General features: G+C 44.1%; 1 protein-coding gene across 6 annotated transcripts in view; it reads right to left on the bottom strand.

The window, feature by feature from the left end:
- The window catches only part of ralgapa2 (Ral GTPase activating protein catalytic subunit alpha 2), a 110564-nt gene that overhangs the window by 20945 nt on the left and 68376 nt on the right, over positions 1–21243 (bottom strand). For all 6 annotated transcript variants that reach the window (XR_007450846.1, XR_007450847.1, XM_049595357.1 and 3 more), the window contains 5 exons: positions 20931–21002; positions 20039–20162; positions 19773–19928; positions 16834–16992; positions 11242–11369 (listed from right to left, as the gene is read on the bottom strand). Coding sequence is in view for 4 of the 6 variants with exons in the window: in XM_049595357.1 (XP_049451314.1) it covers positions 11242–11369; positions 16834–16992; positions 19773–19928; positions 20039–20162; positions 20931–21002 (639 nt within the window). In the remaining 2 variants the exon portion in view is untranslated. The remainder of the gene's footprint in view (positions 1–11241; positions 11370–16833; positions 16993–19772; positions 19929–20038; positions 20163–20930; positions 21003–21243) is intronic.

Below are 21243 nucleotides of genomic sequence, written 5' to 3'. Positions count from 1 at the left end.
ACACCTCTCTACCGTCCATCTGGCATTCAGACAGCAGGATGGGAAGTTATGGCTGTGACATCACTCCTAACCTGTGACATCATCACTGCCCATCAGTGATTTCACACAGGTTTGCCACAGCCGCAGACAAAATCTGATGTCTGCTAGCTGGCATGAGCAGGTTATTTATGAGCTGACTGGAGGAAGTAGTCACCCATTTTCTCAAGTCTCTGGCAGCCCACCATTCCTCTGGGGGACACTAAAAATCGATTTCTGTTCCACGACAAATCACAAGACGAGCACCTACACCAAAGTCAATGTTGACCCCTAAACTATGTTCGGACAGATTGTTGGGGCTTCACAGAATATAAATGATAAAGCAACAAGTCATCCTCACACCAGAGTACAGGACAGCCACAAGTACACAGCCACAGTGTACCTGGTGACATCATCATTTTTTGTAGCATGATTTGTTCAACACAACATGACTGCCATCAAAGCCTACTGGGCTTGTGTATTCAGATGAGCTGAGTCTGTAACCAATCTCCTTTTCAAAGGACTCTGGTCTCCATTGATGAGTCCTAACGCAGCAGCCTTAGATGTGAAACACAATGGATCGACATGATTAATCAAACACAGGCCCATTATAGCCAGACAGTCACACAGGCCTCCACCGTGCATTAACAGAAAGTCATAATAAGATGAGCAACGGCTCATAGGGATGAAGATTAACAGATACAGTTCTGTGACTGGCTGGGTGAGAGTTCTCTCTGAAGGTCTCCTTTGTCAGTGACGATGGCCAGAGTTACATGAATGCCTCAGCCATCTGGAAACATTATTAGGTCAGGACAAAGGTGTGCATCTTATGAGTTATCTGAGGTGAATATGCGTCATATTTTTTTTCCTCAGTTCCTGATATTTGAATTGTTCAGAATCGAGACAGGGGGACAACAGCATCTATCTGATCTCAATTTGAACTTTTAATAAAAAGTCAAAGATGAAACAGGGAAGGGCACACTGGACCTGGACTTTGATTGAAATCCGTCTGATTACTTAGGAGGCATTTCACCTCTTCTTTCTTTCAACTTTCATGATGAAATTTATAGCGTAAAAATGTATAATCAGGCTATAGACTCAAACTGCCCACCTGTAACCACCTCAGAGCATGGCGGTAAAGTACCCTGATGTTCTGTAATCTCCTTGACACATCTAGACAACCAGTCTGACACTTAAATTGCACGAGGAGTGTGCCAACCCTGGGTCATGCCAAATGGCTCTGATTTTAACCCCATGATAACGCTGTTCAGACAAGCACTGATGAAATATTAAAACAAAATGAACAGAGGCTTTTGCAATTTTAATGATGCTTGTGGCATGTGCCGCAGAATAACTGCGATGCCTAAACGCCGAGCATCTCTGTCTGCTTCCCCCCGCCAAGACGTGCTGCACATGAAGTCTCTTGTTCCTCCATTGCCCCTTCTGTGAAAGGTTCATCGGGCCAATTAAGCTGCTTGGCCTTATGCAAAATGCCAGGAATTTAGCGGGGAATGATAATGATTAGCACTGGGTTACATATGATCACAGCTGTGGTGAATGCACAGAGTGGGGAGGGTTAGTTACTAAGGGCAATTTCACATTTCGGACATATTTCAATCAATATGATTGTGATTACAATGAGATATGAACTCCTATCTAAAAATACCATATGGAGACAGTGGCCAGGCTAAGTTTTGATATCATTTTATCAGAATGATGTTGCCTATGTTGATGATAAGTCAATGATATGATTTTTGTTTTCTGTTGCAAGGCAATGATGTTTTGTGAAGTTTTTCCCATGCAGTCAGCCCAAAATAAGTCTGTAACTTTGAGGCAAAATGCTGTCCATATATGTAGGTCTGATATGCTTCCCAACTTGAAAGCAAGTTTGTAGTAATATACATCTGAAATGAATGTGCTAGGTGGATAAGGGGCTGATTGGGAGCCAGGAAAAGGGGCCCAGTTCTACCTGCTACGACTGTAATGGATGAGGAGGATGACAAAGGGAGATGTATATATGCATACACACATAAGCATGCACACCAAGAGAAACCCACACACAAAAACCTTGGGCAAAAAAGAAAATGGACTTCTGTGTTGGCAACAGCTTTTTCCTAATCCTCGCCCCTGGGCTATATTGTGCAGTCAAGCAGGCTATTACATGGCAACAATTAGGGGGGCTGGAGCCCAACACCTGGTCGTCTCCTATTCTGGCCCTTCAGTGGCAGCTGACTGTACAGTCTCACAGCCAGGTGGCCCTCCTTCAATGACATTAGCTAGTCACTCCAGGGTTAATCAGGAGCCTGCCATCATCCAGTGGGCATGCATAGAGCCCCATTCAGACTGGAAGCTTTTATATTGGGGAAGGGATGATGGAGACAATGTTGTTATAAAAACTTGTTCAACTGAAGATCTCACAGAGCCCAGATAATCAAAATGAACTTGGGGAGTGAGTGAGTGTGTGTGTGTGTGTGTGTGTGTGTGTGTGTGTGGGGGGGGGGGGCTCTTGGATTTGTGGCCTAACTTCAGCGCAATGCCTTGATTGGCTCAAGCCGAGCTCGCGGCACGTCAACTGTGCATCCTGCAGATTATAATGGACCTTTTCATGGGTGGACAAAAACAGATGGAGGAGCGGGAAGTGCTATACATCCACGCAGACGGGTGACGTTGTGGGGGGAGGGAAACTGGATTTTGTCAAAGTCGGCAGATACAAAAACAAGTGGGTGTAGCTCGAGCAGCCCCGGCTATATCTGCCTGCACAAAGCCCCATTCCGAAGCCCCCTGGCTTGGAGATCTGAGGGTAAATAACGCTCATTAGAATAACAAAAGCTATAGATTTGTACCCAAATCAGCTAGAGTCTCATCAATAGTAATTAGAGGCTATACATAACTAATGAAGATGTGTACACTACATTAAACAAAGGTACTGAGAGCTGTTGTGTATCTAAACATAGAGTGTTGGATAAGTGGATGTCTGCAGCACAAAGCTTCTCTTACATTTCATTACCATTACAATCATGTGTAGTATCAATCCTAATTCCAATTTTATACTGTATAACAAAGATGCATTTAGCTGTTAAGATAAGCAGATCCCACTATTAGAATGTGTGGTGCCTGCATCTACAACCAACAATACTTTCTCTTTGTTCAACATCAAACTCAGTATTATTACAGCCTGTTGCAGTGGAGAGACACAGGAAGATTTGGCCAATATTTCTCAGTGCTTCTCTTTCAGCCACATCCACCACTTGACAATGAAACACAGACTATCAGTATTAACACATCAAAGGCTGCTTTCCGTAAGAAGAGGCAGACAATGCACAGCGATGCATACTTAAATGTTTTGTTTTTGTTATTGCTTTGTTTGCTGTGCCTTGTCTGTCAATGCAGAAAATTCCATTTAGTGCAAAAATGCAAATGCTGCGAGGCACAAGGACATCCTCTGAAAGAGAACAATGGCCACAGGCCAGCAGAAGAGCAGGCACTGCCTTTGAACCATTTAAAGAGGCATTAATGTGCAACTTATAAATAATCAACTAATTCCTTCTTAAAACAGCAAATTAAGTCTGTGACATTAAAAGCAGCGCGGCCTTATGCAAAAAGAAAAAGAGCAATCTGAGTCTTAGAAGAAAAAAAAAAGAGAATTGAAAATGTAATGGCCATTTAGGGACAAAGAAACCCAATAATGTCACAAGGTGTCCTCACAGGAGTCCCTAAAAACCCAGGGCCACATCAGAGACCAAGAGATTCCAGCGGAGAACGATGAGTGACATTTCACTGACATTTCCCAGCAGCATTCAATGCAGGGCTGTCTCAAGACGGCGTCAGAAATATCTATGGATATGCTTGCATGTGACACAGGCGTTAAGGGATGCGGGTTCTTTCAGGGGACGCCTGAGCTCTGGGGCCGGTGATGACGAGCCTGGACCCTGGGAGATTGAATGGTAATCACTGGAGCACAGATAATGGATGATTGAAGGCTCTTTCTACGCCGCTGTTGGATTTCAATATCAGAGAGGCCCTAGAATTGGGATTCTTATCAGGGGCGGTGTGTCAAACAAAGGAGAGCTGAGCGTGAAATATGGGGTCCAACTCAGGCACACGACCATGGCGATTAGCACAAGGATAAAAAAGGCCGCACAAACAAAAGAGGGCAGCTTTAGCTGGACAAAGGGCTGTCCACTGCCTTGTAACAAGAGACACGGAAGGAAGAAGGGACATAAAGGAAGGGAGAGAGTACTTGGTGGTAAAAATGAGGACAGGACAAGAGTTGTGCTGAGATGGCTGAAAGATGAATAGTGACAGACCCAACTGTTAAAGAGTGTTCCAGATTCCCTGCTTCTGAAGAGGAATAATGGACCAGCAGGGATGAAATGCAATATACCCCGCCTCAAAGCCATTCATACATATCCAAACAAACACACATTATCATTCACGTACACACTCCTACATACAGACACACACGGTGGCACGAGGCTTCACATCTCTGCCAAGCCCATCACAAAAAAACAAAACAAAAAACAAAAAAAACAACAACAACAACAAAATTATTCCCATTTATCCCCGGATTCCAAGCGCTACAGCTTGCCAGGAAAGCTCATTAACCCTCCCTTCAAGAACCCTGAGACAAAAGAGGGAAAAACAAAACATAACTAATCAATGAGAACGCACCCATTGAGGGGGGGGGGGGGGCAAGAACACGCATCCATTTGGATAACCTGAGAGGGCTAACAGCTTTTGCTTTAGTGTTGCGCTGGCTGGCAACGGGGCGGAGAAAGAAAGTTCATTAATTAAACAGGGCTAGGGGGAACAGATGGAATGGCTAGCTGGATGCTTATCACTTAAAGCAGACAGACAGGTTTTTACACCCGTGCTAGAAGCAGCACCGCAGCACATCAATCACAATGAGCATGTCCTCTTAACGGCGATGCAGTCGGTACTAGTCCAGTGGTGACACCGGGATCAGGGTATTCTGGCTGATGGACAGAGACCACTGACCTATTAGCGAGTCATTACAGCAATTTCATTTTGTTGTTGTTATTTAGCGAGGACATTTGTAGTGTTTTTGGACAGCCTTTCCGAGGGTATGCTCTTGATGAGTGTTAACACCCACACAGACACAGCCAGTCATTCCTTTACACATTAGTAGCCAATTTGGAATGATTACTTACTGTTAGGTCTACATGTTCAAATGTATGCAAGATATAATAAATGCAATGAAAGTCATGCTATCCCCTTTGCCTGTTCAATCTGTGTGAATTTACTCTATTGAGCCCTGAATTAGTAGAAATAGGAGACTCTTCCTCAGTATGACCAGCGGTGGAAGAAGGACAGTGTATAAATATTCTGTCAAAAGCAAAAGTCCTGTGTTCAAAATCATACAGTATTAGCACCATAATGCCAAATTTAAAAATTATACCATTATGTTTTCTGTACATTGCCTCGTTGCCATGTTTTCTGTACTTTATTTTGACATATACATTTGAGTCATTAGAAAAAGACAGTCAACCACTTGTAATTTCTCTAACTGATGACATGCTATTTATAACTTTAATGCAAAAAAAAGCACCTTAACTTAAATTTTCTATGCACTTTCAGAAAGCATACTTCTGTTCACATGTAAACAATGAAACAAAACAGATCTGTACTTAGAGTTCAATTTGATTTAAGTAAGTTATATATGGTATATTCAAAGAGATAAAAAATACTCATATGTCAAAGCAGTTGTCAAAAATACCCAAAAACCATTTACACAGCTGTGATGAACTTGTTTGTGTTATTCTACCTGACACCCAGTGCCTGAGGTGGGGATGGAAAAGAGAATGCGACCCCGCACAAAACTGGCAGTCTTGCTGGCTTTCACTTTGCCGCTCACAAACACACAGATGTCAGACATGAATGCATAACAGACGGAAAGAGGAGGGGAGGGGCGTGAGGGTGGGGGCTCCAGCTTACAGATACACAGAGCACAACACTTTTTGGGTTACACTAGGCTATGCAGTTTCTACTAGTGCTAGCTGAGAACTTATTATTTTATGTCCTGAATAAAAAAATGGGTTATTTTGGCAGCTAAGAGCTCCCTGACAGCATAAAATGGCTCATTAATAGTACATAATCAAGTGTAAGAAAAGAAATCAAAATGTGGAAAAAAGTTGAATTAACCCAGCTGGACTCAAATTACACTTGAAAGGAGCACTTCAATTATTTTGGCACATAAAAGACAACCCAAATTTGTCAGAAAGGTTGAAGTTAGATGGGACACATGGTGCTCACAAACGCATAAAAACACCCCAACACACAAAGAATGGTTTTAAAACACCAGAGGCACTACAAAATAAAGCAGCTTCCGTGTACATACAAACACAAACACAAATGCACCAACAGGCACAACAGTTTGACACCAGCAGTGAGTGTACGCTACCCCAGGCGGGGCTCTGGGTCCCTGCTGTTGGCCGTCTGGTTCCACGCCTGCTCTACCTGTGTTTAAAAGGGGCGGCCCCCATGAAGCTCAGACCTTAGAGTGCAGGCTGGGCTGGGCTGGGCCCCCAGGGCTTTCAGGGTGTGGGTGCCATGCAGCGGACGCCTTTTGTTACAAGCTGGGTGGCAAGAGGAGGAGGAACTAATGTGGGGGGGTGGGGGGATGGAGGAAAAAAAATGAGTAATGCTATGAGTCATTCTGCATTAGCAGCAGGGGAGGGAGACGGGGGCAAGGGGAGAGAATACTTTTGCATGTTGTATGAAGCTAGACGCCATATGCCATCCGAGCTGGGCTGCCTCCTGAGTCAGGGCTCTTGGTTTGACAGGCCTGTGCTTGCCCCCTCCTCACCCACAAAGCTACCCCCTTCTCCCCTAACTAACACCCTCCTCCCTCTAGGCCTTCCTAGGCTTCAGCAATGGGCTTGGCAATTGCTTTGGTTGTGCATGGACTGTGCTCAGTGTATTTGTGTGTGCGTTTGGGGAGGGGGGGTACTCAGTGATCTGAACACATCGGACATTGTCGTGGGTCCCTGCAGGAACAGCTGGTCAGCTGGAGAGAAGGGTGGGGTGGGGGTGGGGGGTTAGGGATAAGGAGGGGGAAGAGATGGGAGGCAGTGCGCTACACTGATAATGGGATTAGGTTAAAACATTCAGTGGGGGAGAGACCCCTCCTCTTTGTGTAGCCCCCCAAATACTGCGTAAACTCTCAACTGCTCTATCAAAGCCAATGCCAGCCTCCGCCCAAACCACCCTGGCCAACTCCAAGCGGGGACACTTCAACTCAGAAATGGCCCCTAACCCAACCCCCAACTACGCCTGACAACAGCCAACTGCCTCCAACTAAAAGGTTTGCATCCAGTCATACGGACACTTGACTGGATAGCACACACTAAACGACAAGTCTTAAGCCACCCTTTAAGAATTTTCCTGTGTATTACAAGTTACTGCCGGCATTTTTATAAGACCTTTTAGTGGGTCAGCATTGTTTTCCATAAACAGGAAGTTGGCTAGTTACACTCATATCAGCTCAGACCATTACATGAAACCAGCATATAATGACTAGCTCGGCATCTCACTGTGCCCAGTCAAGCACTGTGTTCCACAGTGATATAGACCGCTGAGTATTATCTATGAGACTGCCGACAGTTATGGCACAACAGCTGGCAAATTAGACCTATCAACGATGCTAAATAATTCATGTGAGACAACACTAACATGGCAGATCCTATTCATGACATCCCATCATGCATACAGACGCACTTTCATCTCCGCTAGGTGAGGAATCTTAAAGTATACAAAAGAACGCACCGCCGGCGGACAAAGACACAGTGAGAGTGGGACAATAACTTGCTCAGAAGGGGTGTGAGAATATGTCATTGCCAATGCAGTGACTGTAATAATTATGATGGTGTCCGGGAGGGTGCGGCAACGGCACACAAAGGGAGTGCATACAGGATATCATATCCATTATGTTTTCAATATACATCCATTGAAATTATGTACATCTCGTTTGGGCATTCAGGAGAGCTGGGGTACTGTAGATATGCTCACATGAGCCTGTGAGGGAACATGACAGACTTCAGCAGCTTTCTGGGTTCCACTGAAAGGATCAAACCTCCCTCTCTTCTTTCTGCACACACACACACACACACACACACACACACCACCTAAAAGCCTGGCTCGCATGACTGGCGATGGGCAGAAACAGATTATGGTTATTGATCGCTGCCTGGAGATGGATCTGTGTGTGTGTGTTTACGTGTGTGTCAGAGCAGAGGATGGGGACTAAGGGCAGTGTGCAAAAAAACTATTGATTCTGTCCAGTGGGGAGGCTATGTCTCTGAATCAAGGTCAGTTCCGCACTGTCTCACCTATTAGAAACTTGCCGTCTCCCCCAACACACACACGCGCAGACAGTTTTGACCCTCAACAGTACCCCCCATCACAAAGAGTGACGGATGGCACATCAAACTCAAGTGCTTGTTGAAGAGAGAAATGAATCTCAGCCTCTGGATGAAGACATTATTCTACAGTGACAGTATGAAGGATCTTCATCATACAGGAAATGGCAGCAGACAGCGAAGCCATTCAGTGATGGGCTGGGTTCAGGTGACACAAACAAACTCATTGTATCTTTCAAGTCAATATGTCATACACTGTGTGCACATGGCAAGTACCGATAATAGAGGAACGAAATCTCATTTACTTATTCTACTCTGCTGCCGATTAGTCAAAAAAAGAAAGAATGTGGTTTCATACAAAATTGTTTTAGATTGAACATTTTGTGGTCTCAATTATTCAAAATGCTGCTGTGAAGGGTGGACTAGTGGCAGACAATACACTTAGAACACACAAAGCCAGACCAGCTGCATTTTCCATCAGGCATATAAATAATAGATGATACATTATGAGTTGTCTGTGAGAGGCTTGTGATATGATGTCTATGAGGCCATGGTTGTGTCTTGACAGAGGAAATTGACACAAATTCTAACTGACAACGAGGAGTTGGACCTCGTGCAAGAAAACAACTACACCGATTTCACAAATCCTCACAATTCAGAGATGGAGGAAACACAGAGAGAGGAGGAGACAGAGGATGTGATGAGGGGAAAGAAAGAAAGAAAGCGGGGGGGGGGATATCTATCTGAAAAACACTCTTGTATTGTATCCGTGTATTTTCTGAAAATGTTGCTGGTGGTCATTTTTCAATATCAAATCCTATTAGCCTGAGAGATTCTGTGAGCGTTGCGGCAGACTGCTGGAGTCCTCTCGAGCCTTGTGACAGAGCGAGAGAGGGGGCCGCAGTGCCATACTGGCCTTTTATCTGGACACACGGGGGTCATATAGCTTCTCTTTGAAGAAATATTCAACTAATTACCTTGGAGAGTGGCCTCACAGGCAGAAAGCAGACTGTGGATTGTTAAGGCATTGTGAAGGGGTAAACTAAGGATGAGGATTTTCCATCCTGCACAAAAAACACACATGCCAGCAAAAAAAAAAAAAAAAAAAAAGAAGGTTGGGTCATTGTTCCAACCTGTGAAAGATAAAGAGCCGTATAACCTGAGAAGATGGAAGAATGACGACTGGAGAGGGAAAGTGCAAAAGGCTGGCATAATGGAAACATATAAAAGAGTGACTCCACCTGCCGCTCAAGACTCTTGTTCATGGGTCATGCCAGTTCCGGACATGTCAGTCACTCTTAAAATCTAAAAACTTGGTTATCAAATGGCATTCACCACCCCTAACATTTTGGCTATTCATTAGTGTATACGTTGCCTTTGTCCTCACAAGCTCTCAAGCTCAGCAGCCAAACAGCAGAAAAAACAGACATGCAGATACTCATGCTGGCAGTGTGCTTCGCCTGGCACATTCATTCATCTCCTCTCTTGGAGTGTGCGAGGCCTGGCAGCCCATCAGTGCCAGAACTCCAGAGGCAGCGCTTATCTCCTCTCATAGATCATGCCTTTGTGCTGTCTGCTCCTCTGCTAAGGAATGCCAGGTAAGGCTTTTGTGGCCCAGCACAGGCTCGGTACTGTCCCACCCACCCCCCACCCCCTGAGGCTCACAGAGGCAGGCAGGCCTGTGGCTGGCCCCCCTTTGGCACTGAGAGTCACACTGGGCTAATTCACTTGGCGTTGGGTAACAGACATCTGTCACTCAGGATTCCCCCGGGGACACACAGACAAGGCCTGATATAGGGGTAGGGGGCCAGGGGATGTGATGCACTGTGAAACGCACACAAGCAGGCACATACTTACACACACCCAACTGTAAACAACATACGCAGGGTGTGTTGCAGGATAATCAAAAACCAAATGCCTTTCTTTGTAAATGACTATCATACAAGGACCTCATAATTACTCAAAAACAACAACTTTTAAAATATGCCAGTGTCTTAAAAACAATAGAAACTAGTCTTCCATCTAAATGAAACCTCCTCGGGGGAAGTTTCTATAGCAACCGCCAGAGGGGCAGCGTGGTTCTGGTAAGGCGGTGCTGTACATGCTGTCCGAGGAGGAGCGTTAAGGCGTTAAGGGAGATCAGGTTTCTCCCTCCAGGGGCCATCCCGACTCTGCCCCCCATCTCACCCCCCAACTCTGTGCTGCTGGCATTCACATGCTAATTCATCTCCATTGGTGATTACACTCCCTTTAAACCAACTGACAACTACAGCTGGAGTCAGGCTCTTAACGGCACACTGTTGGATGGATGGGTGGAGGGATGAGAGTGAGTATGTGTGTGTGGGTGTGTGCATGTGTTTGTGCTGGTTTCTGTATGCACTTGTATGCATTAGTTGAGGGTGTTCTTATTTTGGCTTTCCTTGTGCTCCATAAAACGGTAGTGATAGATGATGACACATTATCTTTGCTCCTGCCCAAAACAGCCCCACACAACCTCCCATGCTGCTCCAGGCTGTGAAACAGCCCCAGCCTAATAGCTGTATGTAAATCAGCCAGCCCATAAAGATCAGTGTCAGCACTCAGCTGTGTACGTTGGCTGACGTGACAAGCACGCCACATGTCTCAATGAATTTACCCACTGGTGGTGCTGGAAATTTAAGCTCAGTGGTGTTAGACATCTAATGAAATCATCATGAAAGCACAGCTAAATGTATGCTCTTAATGGTGTCAGCTGTACAAGTAATCAGTGGTTGATTCTTAAAAAAACCCTTCCATTTCTCTGATGAGCCGCGCCCGTATAGAATAGTGAACAGTAAATAAAGCAGAAGGCATGAGGAGTAAAGGATACAAGCTCTGGTAGAGAGTCAGCCGGGACTTGACAGCTCTGCTGGCATTGATACAGGTGGCCCGCACCAAGCTCGGCAGCAGCTTCCCAGTGATGATGGCGCCATTAAACAGAGGCCCAAAGAAAGGAACCTGGAGAAGTTGAGAGGGAGAGTAGAAAAAAAATAAGAACACGAGGCATCAAAACTCCATATTGATCCAAAGTTAATTTGGCAGTGTCCTGTCATTGTATATGTGAGTAACTCCAAAATTAGAAAGGGTTGATTAAAAATCTTTTTGTTCCTCTTTTTTTTTTTTTTTAACCGTTTCTCCATCTGTTTAGGGCAAGGGTTCAAGTTGAAATTGGATTTTTACCTAACTTTGCATGACAACCACACATATCTAATGTGAATCAATGTTAGGCAAATGAAATTAAAATGACAATCAATACTAAACAATGCCCTTGTATTGAGCTACCGAACAAATACAAAGGGGCAATATGCATTTTAGCGGCAGCGTGTGAGTGTGTGTGGGTACACACGTCTGTTCATGCATATTGGAAGGGGGCCCTTAATCACTGGAGCTCAATGGTCATTGACCTGGAAGTTGACGTGAATGTCAAAGTCTCCGAGAGGTCCGGCTGTCTTCAACTTGGCAGTTCAGCTCGTATAATAACCAGTCAAATTATACAATGAATGGATTTTAACCAGAAATAATGCAGACCAATTAGCTTAATCACACGCTAGAAAACTGAGGTGACACTGTGTGAACTAACATCAGAAACCTGAGTAGATAGCTTTACAGGATCTTGAAAGGGAAGTAGTCAACTTTGAATTTATGGAAAATCCTCTGGATTGTATGGGGTGTGTGTGTGTGTGTGTGTGTGTGTGGGGGGGGGGCAGTGGCAGCCTCTGCCTTTCTCCCAACTGTGCGTTGGCTGTAGAGACCCTGTATTGGGTTGAGGTTGTTTACACACATGCAATCATTGAAGTATATAAACTTAAAGGGATAAATTGTCACCTTTTATATGGATGTCCTACAAGTGTTAATGGTAAATGTATTCCACTGAAGCAATTAAGTTCTCAGTGCATGCTATATTTATCGACAAAGCTGAGTCTGCAGCTGCAAAACCTGTTCTTTCTGCATCCAGCACCATCATTTGACGTGACAAGCAGGAAGTACTACAAGCTAGTTCAGCTTAGATTTTGCCTCTGGGTGGCCAGGGGGCATAGTCTAGATGCCACTCAAAAACAGAACTTCCTTGTTCTCTTCACCTGTATTGCAAACTAGCTCTGTCCCAAAAATATGAATATGAATGAGAATACATTTCAGTGTTTTGGCTGACTTGGACTCAGCCTATTTATTTGAGCCAGAGTATAAGACTGAAGAAATGCAGCGGAGAGAGCCTGAGGCTGCATGAGCTGTACAAGAGGTTATGTCCGGTGAGGACCCTCCAGACCCTGAGCTGCTGGGTGCAAACAACGACTGGTGATGCCTTTGCTCAAACTGCCTTCCGAAACAAACAAACTGAATCATTCTGCTGCAGTGAATGAAAGCTTGTACGCAATGCATCCTGATACATGTTGGCACCACCAGATTGGCTCAGAAACGCGAGAATGCTACTTTTTTTTTTTAAGCACTGAGGAATTTATTGCTGCATTTGACTACATCCACCATCAACGCTGATTGGACATCCACAAAAGAGGTGGCAAATTTTCCCTTCAATGTAACCTTGCTTTTGTGTATTATGGGTTAAGTTGTCATACACATCCAAAAAGACAGTTGAAACAAAAGGTAAACATCCTTATTGACTTTAACTGTCAAACAAAAACAATCCAAACAGTCTCTCATAGAGTCTTAATAAATGCAGTTAGCTTTATGAGTGGGATCATTTTCATCCACATGGAGATGAAAATACACTGTCACTATGATCATTTATACTGGTAATAAAGATTATCTGTAAAAGAGTAAAAAACTGCCAAAAATGCGAGAGGGAAATAAGGCACAAATTAACATCAAATGAAACAAATACACTCCACTTTAGTGACACATGACGGCCAATTCTCCACAGGGCTGATCAATGACTATCAAAACAGAGCTGAGATTTAAATGTTGTACTGATAATCAATGTCTGAACAGTGACGACTACAAAACAGAATATATTATGAATTTTATTTTTTACATCTGAATAGTTTTCACATAGAAAATATTGTGGCTATATCTGGACATCTAAAGGTAGCCATTCTCAGACAAAGATATTTCACTATCCTGTGGAAGGCCACACATCGAGTGCATACTACAGAGTAGCCAAGATGAAAGCTAGCCAGGAAAAGATAGTAACCATCTCTGAGAGCACATACCCACAGTGTGGGTAATAATGCACAGCTGGAGTAGGTGAAACTGAGAGCCTTCAGACAGAAACCATAACAGCAGAAAGGCCCTTTACAACTCACGGCAAAGTCTGAACAGGATGCAAAGAGAAGGGACTGTTGTGTGTGAATGTTTGTCTTGTAATGTTGTGTGACTGATGGGATGTGATGTAAATTCTGTCTTTGTTCAATGTAAATGACACTGATATGTATTGAGCTTCCCACCGTGCTGTACTGAAATTTCACTGACTTCTGCAGTGTGGTCCTTAATAAATGATTGATTAACTGTTTTAACTTGTGAACAGAGACTTTTAATTAGTGCAGTGCTGAAAATAGTGTTTTTCTGCTTATTGTGCCTGGAAACTGAGACTCTGTCATTTTAGTGTAAAGGAAATAGAAGCTAATATAAAGCAGCTGTGCAGAACTTTTTACCATTTATAAAACTCCCTAGTTCGTATCACACCCCCTTAAAGATCCGCATATTTATTTGAACCCAACAGCGACAAAAAAGCTTTTCTCTATATGGCTATTTAGCGTAGTCTGGCTCGGGTCGGACACAGTGAAAGTCAGCAAACTAGAATACGGCACCCGGAGGTGGAAGTAAGTCTGCACACCCGCAGCGGCCCGCAGCCATTAAACCACAGAAGAAGTAGCCGTGTTTACAGAGCGTGTTCTTGGAGTAAGCGGTACTGCTGAACACATAACAGTTTTACCAGAGATGTATCTATAAGGACTTGGTTGTACTTTTGATGCCATGGCAGACAACGAAGGAGCACCATCTAAAAGAAAAAGAAACAGAAGAAGGCTAAACGGGACAGTGATAGGGCTCTTGTAAACCTCGGTTTGGCATTCACCAAGTGGAGAGAACTGAGAGATTTGAAAGGTTTTAAAACTGATCCCGAGTTAGCCCTTTTCCTAATTGACAGGTATGTAATTTTTGTTTTTATTTAGAGAATATAGCGCAACTTGTTGGATGTTGTTTCACTTCAATATATGACGACATGGAAGTTATAAGCAAGCTGAACGTAACGTTAGCTGATGTGAACGCTTTTGTCTAGTACAAACGCTACAAAACGATCTGTGACTGTGACCATGAACACAAATATACAGCAGGCAGTTTAGAAGAAATTCAGAGCTACACCAGAACATTTATGAACAGGTCTTACTTTACTACTAACTTGTGTGTAACGTTAGCATGTTTCCACTAATTACTTGGACTGACCTGACGTTAGTAACGTTAGCTTTGCAAGCGAAGGCTGCAGGTAACAGCTTTGCTGCGTTAGGATTAGATCAGAACAGAAACACGACAGGAGAATTTACTGAGTAATTTTGCTGTTTCCACTAATTACTTGGACTGACCTGACGTTAGTAACGTTAGCTTTGCAAGCGAAGGCTGCAGGTAACAGCTTTGCTGTGCTGTCTCGCTCTCCAAAACAAATGCATGCGGTAATTGCCGGTTGCAGTTGAGATTTTACGAATGAAGCCAAATGCCGGCTGCAGTCGGAATTTTACGACACCAGGCTGTGGGTGTCATACTGCTTCGACCAAAGGGGGCGCTATAATCAACGAAAACATAAAGTTCCGCACAGCTGCTTTAAAAAATGTTTGATCACACGCAGTTAAAGTAACTTCCCACCTCCAATGAGTTGATGCCATTGTATGTGTACAGCTGACGATGAGGCTGGGCAATGTATGAGTATTATATTGACATCATCAGGGGCGGGCTGGCCATAGGAAGGTTCGTGAGTATTCTCGAACGGCCGGTCTGTTCCAGGCCGAAATGGCCGGTGGTGGTTTTTTTTACCCCATAAAATGCAGCCGCGGTTGAGCGCAGCAGCCTGCCCTCGCAGCCGCAGATGGCAGTGGCACAGAGTGGAACGTCAGACTGGGTCAGTGTAATATTTTGCATATTAAGGGGGGGATACGAGTGGTTAGCAAGCACTGCCTACATGGCCCTATTATCCCAGACGGGTCGGGCCGGCCCGAACCCAGCCTGAGCCCGCGGGTACGGTCGGGTTTGTCGGGAAAAAAAAAAATATGCAAATGACTCGGGCCGGGTCGGGCCTTGGTCTTCCTTTTTTTTTTTTGGGCAGACAATTAGGCTAATGCTGGTGTGTCGGCTGTGTCGTGTCTGGGCTTAAAAACCCGGTCGGGTTGTAATTTTCAGGCCCATTGACAACTGTAGTTTGTGTTTTTGGATGTGTTCAGGGCACAGAGAACATTAAAGGTAGCCTATCAGCAATGTTACACCATACATGCATAAATCATTAATCTGCTTTATCAATTAAAAATAAAATCCATCCAAAAAGATAATATTTGAATATATAGGCTATACATCCTGTTTTCCTGTTCTGTTTCTACATTAATATATAGCCATTTTTACCTGCTCAAGAAAAATACATTAAAGTGAGTAATTCATTTACTGTGTGTGTGTGTGTGTGTGTGGCTTTTGTTATGTTGATTTTTATATTGTATTTGTGTTCTAACACACTACTGCTATAACGCTTATCATTGTTGCTGTTATTGTTATTATTAGCTGACAAGGCCAGTGTCAGTCGTGGAGTTGATGCAGAGGGACAGGATAATACCAGTCATAGGAGTGAGGAGGAGGAAGAGACAGATGAGGAGGGGCAGGAGAAGGAGGAGGAGGAGATGGAAGAGGAGGTGGAGGAGAAGAAGGAGGAAGAGGAGGAGGAGAAGGAGGAAAGTGGATCAGGAAAACAGTGCCAGGTACAGGTGCAGTGTGCAGGACTGGGTTGGCAACAGGTCTTTGCATAGAATTATATTAAATTCAATACACTCTACTGACTAATCTGTGTGTGTTGTGTTTAATATCATTAGATTGTTTTTATACTGCAAATAAAGTATTCGTGTTAAAATTACGGTTCTACTTGCATCTGTCGTGCGATCAGAAAAAAGACCTCTCCAAATCAAGCTCCCGGGCTGAATTTCAACCCCAGCCCGCCCCTGGATATCATGATATGAAACTAGATACATTGTTGATATTGGATATCATTATATCACAAGCGTCAGTGTAAATTTGGCTTTGATCTTAAGTTTTTATTTGGGTTTTGTGCAGCTGTCAGCCTGAAAGCAACCAAACATTATTTGCTGTACATCTACAATGACAGTTAAGTGTCTTCTGTCGAGGTATTTGTTCAAAGATATCGTGATTTTTGATTTTCTCCATATTGCCTAGCCCTAGCTGACGATAATCTCAACAAAATCCACTGAATGTGGTGGTTTACCTGTGGTTTCTTCATGATCTGGATGAAGAACATGTGATTCTTCATTGGGTAGATGATAATCAGCACGTCTCCAAAGTCGGTTGGGATGATGCCACGACGGTAGTCCCTGGAGTGCTCTGACCACACTATGTGCACCTCGTCATTTCCCAGGTGACGCAGCTGCCAAACAAACAAAATCAGTCTAATCAAGTGCCTTGTGAGTGCATGTAATTTTCATCCCTATGGTGATGATGACAAGAACACATATTTAGTGAGATTAGGGGCATGTCGCGGGGGTTTATCTAGCAGGTACCTCTGGCCCACACCTCGAGAGGGCTGAGGAGTGAACTGAGGTATAAGAGGTATGTAGAAGGAGATGATAAATATTTACTGTAAAATGCCATGACTGGCTTTTGTCCCTGCATACAGCATTATCTTATTTAATGTGTTATTCCATTATAAGCACCACTGGTCTGTCCTAAAGATAAAAACGTAATTGCAGCAGGTGCAAGTGCAAGGTGACTGCCTACGACTAAATCACAAACTTTGTCTGAAAACAATGGTTTAAACAGGGGCCTGGGCTCTGCTTTTGACTCTTTTTATAGATTTTTCATTACAAATTCAAATTGCAAACACAAAATGAACAAAATTGGGCATTTCAAAACCAAATAATTTAAATCCAATTGACTTTCCCCATCAGAGATTAAATTGCTTCCCATTTCCACTCTATTCACGAACCCAAATGAAACTGGGCAGGACAAGAAGGTATACTTAAATGAAAGGAAATTGTCTGATGCTAGTTTAAAATAGGTAAACAGCTTTCCCCCACCCCGAGTAATATAAAGGGACGCAGCCACATTATATTCTCTGACAAGTGCAGATCACTTATTAGCTGGTAGCCCAGTGATGTGTTCTGGGGTATCATGGACACTGAAAAGTGAGCCTCTACTCGGAAGAAAACATCTGCCAATGTACTGTGGGCCTAATGAGCCATTAAGAAACATGCCCTCGCCACCAAAAATGCAATTAGCACATTCTATTATAAGCCCTTAATTATGGTAATATGGTAATCTTAAACAAATCCACGGCATGCTGATTACTGGAGCTCGCCAGTTCAGTCTGTCTGTCCAAGGATCAGCAGGTACCAACCAGGTCAGTCACTGGGACAATTTCAGAGAAAATGTTGAATATGCATTTGCGGTAGACAATCAACACCGGGATGTTAATTTGGGTTAAGATATTAGCATTTGGATGAGCTTAATCACAAGTTTAATGAGGATGCTTATGCTCGAGTCAATCATTTTCTACACCAATCTATTCACTCCCTTGTTAATCACATCCAAATGTTTGAGACTTATTTTATAAAATGTGATTCAAGTCAAAGGCTCTTGTCCAATTAGCCCTCTTTGACCTCGCACCCAGCCAATGGGCTTCACACACACGAAGACAGCAGACCAGAGGACCCCAGAACACAAGAGGCTCCTTATAAAAACAACCTGCAGCAGCCCAGTTAAGCTGCGGTGCCTGGGGGTGAATGTGATAGCTAAGGCACCCGTCTATTTCCCTCTCTCTCACAGACACACACATAACACACGCACGCGGTCTACATGGCCTGACCCCAACCCTGCAGGTCGCTTTTATAACCGCATTACTGAAGCCAGCTGCTGCTGCTGCAGCCTGCACTGCCCTAAAACCCACAATTGGATTGAGGAATTCATGGTTTTCCCTCTTTTCTTTTTGGTTTAGCTTGTTTTTTTTCTTTACCCTCCATCGTCTTCAAACAGGCAATCTGCCCAGCGAGAGCTCCCCCATCCGTTGCTCCCCCACAGTATGTCTCTATAGTTACAGGCAGTAAAGTGGGTGACTGCTGGACTAAAAGTGTTATTTTTAAATTGACAGGGAAACATCCTACTTGGACACAGATGAAGCCCGCTTCTCAATCCAATTCTTCATACCACTTTCTTTTCTCTCTGCCCTGCCATCTTTTTTTCTGACGCATCCATGCATGCAGCCAGCCTGCCAATTTCTGTGCTGCCTGTGGCTGGTGTGGAGATCTGTGCAAGGTGAGCATGAGCAATTACAGAAGTTCCCGTGAAATGAATGGAAGAAGAGTGGCAGCACACTCCACTCTGGGCATGGTCGCCCCTCCAGCGCCTCACTCTGGCCAACCAAAGTCAAAGTCTTCACTCAGACTAACTAATTTTTGCAGTCACTAAGCACAGGTTCACGACGGGTTCGGAATGAGCAGGGGGTTATTTGTGAAACGGAGAGGGGGAAGGTCTGTGGAGGACTGGAGGGGGGGCTGGATATGAGGAGAGCCTGATGAATTTCCCTTCTCAGCAGGGTACTCTATGAGAAGATTGGCAGCTCGGGCAGGGGCCTTGCGGCTCATTTCTTCGTGCTAACTGCTACTCGTGCACTACGGCTCAGAATCCCACTGCAGAACCCAATCGATCGCTCCTGTGGCGGCAGCAGGAATTGGATAAAAGGATCCTGCCGGCATCCGGCCGGCGCCTGCCCTAGCAGGGAGAGCTAATGGCTGAATCCAGGCCCTGGTCACAGCACACAGGGAGGGGGGCAGGGGCTAGCAGAATCATAGTCATTACCGCAGCGGCACATGCCCTCTCTTCACTCACGCGCCTGCGACTCTCTACTCCTCAGGCCTGCCTGGCCAGGGTCACTAATCAATGCCCGCACTCTGGAGTCACACCTCCTGATCACAGCTTAACATAGAGCTGAAGGCTACAACAACATACTGCTATGGGCAGGCAGGACTGTGTAGCCATTTCACTGCATCAAACAGGCAAAGCATTATTTTCTTCTCATTCTTGACATATTCTGGATCCGAGGTGAAATACAATACATATTACAATAATCCAAATGTCACTGACAGACAGAAATTGCCAAACCTTATCAAAGCACAAGTTACAAACAGACAAAAACAGGGATTTTTTCTTTACCTTTTTGGTGAGAGAGTCATCAGAATCAGATGGCATACGAGTGGAGACGTGGAAGATAGCTTCCACAGTAGAGGTAGCATAGTAAGGAGCTGTAAGACCCGTGCTGCCATTCCTCTGGAGGCCGCCCATAAAGCCACAGTGTGTGGCCAGGTCCACCTAAGGGATATGTGCACAGTTTAGTGTGTTCTGAGTGTGAGCATGTGCATATTTAGGCTCCATCTATGGATACAGTGGGTGTGCTGATTTGAGGGTGTGGTTGTCGGTACCTCCCATCCCAGTCCAGACACAAAGTCTTCATATGCCTGGCTGCCTGCGCTGTTTGACAAGATGGAGCACTTGTCCTCTTGGCCCTCTTCAATGTAGAACACGGCAATCTTGTGTGTCTCTCGACTACAGAATAAAACACACAGTAGCCGATATTAAAAAGAACAACTGCGGCAGCCAATTTTATAAATGCAACTTGAGAAGCTTCTCACTACTCCGGTCACTTGAGATGAAAATGCTTTGAAATATGAATCCATTGACTCAAAACACTACACCTTGTTTATCAATGTAAATTGTGTGTGTAAACGTAATTGAGTTGCTGAATAAAATCGGGAGAGCAGAATGTGAAAAAACAAGTTTGTCTGCAATTTTTCCCCCCACTATCTCTCCAGCTCTAACATGATTTAAAAAAGGATGGCAGCAAAGGCCCCAGTCTACTTTCCCTGTTGCCATGGCAGTACATCATGCTGGGGTAGATTTAGGGCATTTTGCATGCTTGCGCACAGGTTGATATTGCCCAACCAAGTCTGGCCATCTGGGAGAATGAAGTCCAGTCCTGAAGGAAATCTTTAATAAGCTCCTGTCATTAGCAATATGTGGTGTATTTATTGATTGGACTGAGACAGACACAGTAAGAGCGGGACAGCAAGAGTGATAGGGGGAGACTTCAGGGCTGTGATCAACAGGAGATGATACAAATTAGAAAGATCATCAGGGAGAAATGGAAGGAGGGGGCAATATAATCTGCTTGGAGCAACTGTATGATTTATAACCGCAGTTAATGTCACTTCTGTAGAATCAGGTTTACCATAGAGTTGCTGTGACAGTTTGATGATAGATATACATTTGTACACATTAAATAAAAGTCAAGATCAAATTTATAAACGTTATTACCACTGCCTGGAATCCAAGTTCTTCAGTTCCCTTAAGAGTTTGGAGTTTTTCTTCAACAAATGGAAACTTTTCCTGTTTGACAAAAACAGTCTCGATGAACAGTGATATTTTCAATTCTGGATATAAAAACACAATTCAGGAAACTGCCATACTGACAGCAACAATGGGCATTTGAAAAAGTGGTATAATCTCCTGGCAAATTGTCAAAAAATAAAAAAATAAATAACAACAACAAAAAAACAAAACAAAACTGTTTTCAACTAAAGTTTTGTTTGTTAGACAAGATTAACAAAGGCAAAAGGCACAGGTGCAA

This window comes from Epinephelus fuscoguttatus, linkage group LG14, assembly GCF_011397635.1.
Source record: "Epinephelus fuscoguttatus linkage group LG14, E.fuscoguttatus.final_Chr_v1".
Lineage (NCBI taxonomy): Eukaryota > Metazoa > Chordata > Actinopteri > Perciformes > Serranidae > Epinephelus > Epinephelus fuscoguttatus.
This window is presented reverse-complemented; position numbering and strand designations above follow the sequence as displayed.